Raw genomic sequence first — 1,844 nt, 5'->3', positions numbered from 1 at the left:
ACCCACACCGGCTCTATATTATTCCATATATAAACCACCCTGAACCCTTTGATTACTCTGTAAACCACTCCTGGGTATATGTTATTCTGTATATAAACCACCCAAATCCCTTGATAACATTCCAGTCTGTAACCCACTCCTGGGTATCTGTTATTCTATATATAAAACAACCCAAGCCCCTTGATTAGATTCCAGTCGGTAACCCATTCCCAGGTGTATGTTCATGCATAGATAATTCCCCCTAAACCCTTTGATAGATTCCAATCTGTAACTCACTCCCGGGTATCTGTTATTCTATATATAAACCCGACTGAACCTTTTGATTCAATTCCGTCTTGATGCTCTTGATGCTTTACATTGTTATTTCATATGTTTAGTCTCAAAAGTTTGAAATAATTTATCGTATTTAAATAAATATTATGTGTTCAGCATTGTAATTTTGTGTTGTTTGGAAACACATCTGTGCCTCCAGGTACTCATTAGTAGATGGGACAGAATTTTTTACAATTGAGAAAGAAAATGGAATGATTAAAACCGGAGTGGAGCTGGATCGGGAAGACGTTGCATGGCACAACATTACAGTGGCAGCCCATGAAGCTGGTAAAAACAGTAAGTCTCCACTCCTGCCTGCAGAGGCCTTCATTCCAGACTTAACTGTCACCATCACTTAAGGGGCAGCACGGTGGCTCAGTGGCTAACACTGCTGCCTCACAGCGCCAGGACCTGTGGTGTCCAGGGACATGCAGGCTAGGTGGTTCAGCCATGGGAAATGCAGGGTTACAGGGATAGGGTAGGGGTTGGATCTGGGTGGGATGCTTTTCAGAAGGTCAGTGTGGACTCGATGGGCTGAATGGCCTGCTTCCACACTGTAGGGATTCTATGAACTGTTCCAGGTCTCTCCTAGCCAGTATCCCACTTTATCCAAACCTCTCGAGTTATATCTAACCCATCCCATCTCCTGTTCGTACACATCCCTACACTTGGTGCACTGCATTGCATCCAGTCTGATGAGTTGTAATTCCAAAATCTTCATTCTTCTCTTCAAATATCTCCAGATCCCTGCCCTTCCCTCACCCATAATCTTCTCGAGCTCTACAACTATCTGAGACCGCCACATTCCTAAATCCAACCTCTTGAGTATCTCAGATTTCCATCACTCCACCATTGGCAGCCATGCCTACAGTTTCCTGGGAGCTGAGCACCTCATTTCCTTCCCCATACCTCTCCATCTTGCTAATGTTACCAATCACTTAAATTATTGCTCGTTTTACAGATTTCACATCCTATACTCAAGTGACAATTAAAGTGCTAGATGAAAATGATAATGCTCCAACTTTGGCTGAAAACTACAATCCCCATGTCTGTGAAGACGATGCAGTTGGAACGGTGAGTGGATTTTGGCCAACAGTCTATTTTAATACAGAATGTATTACTGCGTATAACACTGCCTATAGAATATATTACACCATGTGACACTGAATAATAATATATATTAACGCAGCATGTGATGCTGAGTATTGTGTCAACCCATGTGGTACAATGTATAACAATGTCTATAGTATGCATTAATATACCATATGGTAATGTGTATAATGCTGTCCATAGCATGTATTAATTTACCATCTGTAACTGGATATAACATTATGTATTGTATATATTAATATATTACATGATACTGGGTATAACACTGTCCATATTATAAAATATCACTACGTGTGATTCAGGCTATAACACTGTCTATAGTATATATGAATACACCGTGTGATCCTGGCTATAACACTGTCTATAGTGTATATGAATACACCATGTGATCCTGGCTATAACAGTGTCTATAGTATATATGA

The 1,844-nt window shown here is 40.6% G+C and overlaps 1 protein-coding gene across 2 annotated transcripts in view; it reads left to right on the top strand.

The window, feature by feature from the left end:
• The window catches only part of LOC109935025 (cadherin-18-like), a 52,372-nt gene that overhangs the window by 37,109 nt on the left and 13,419 nt on the right, over positions 1-1,844 (top strand). For both annotated transcript variants that reach the window (XM_048605899.1, XM_020533702.2), the window contains exons 8-9: positions 473-609; positions 1,274-1,386. In XM_048605899.1, the coding sequence (XP_048461856.1) occupies positions 473-609; positions 1,274-1,386 (250 nt within the window). The remainder of the gene's footprint in view (positions 1-472; positions 610-1,273; positions 1,387-1,844) is intronic.

This window comes from Rhincodon typus, chromosome 15 (assembly GCF_021869965.1).
Source record: "Rhincodon typus isolate 14 chromosome 15, sRhiTyp1.1, whole genome shotgun sequence".
In the NCBI taxonomy this organism is placed as follows: domain Eukaryota; kingdom Metazoa; phylum Chordata; class Chondrichthyes; order Orectolobiformes; family Rhincodontidae; genus Rhincodon; species Rhincodon typus.
Note: the sequence above shows the minus strand (reverse complement) of the source record. Positions and strands in the feature narration are given on the sequence as shown.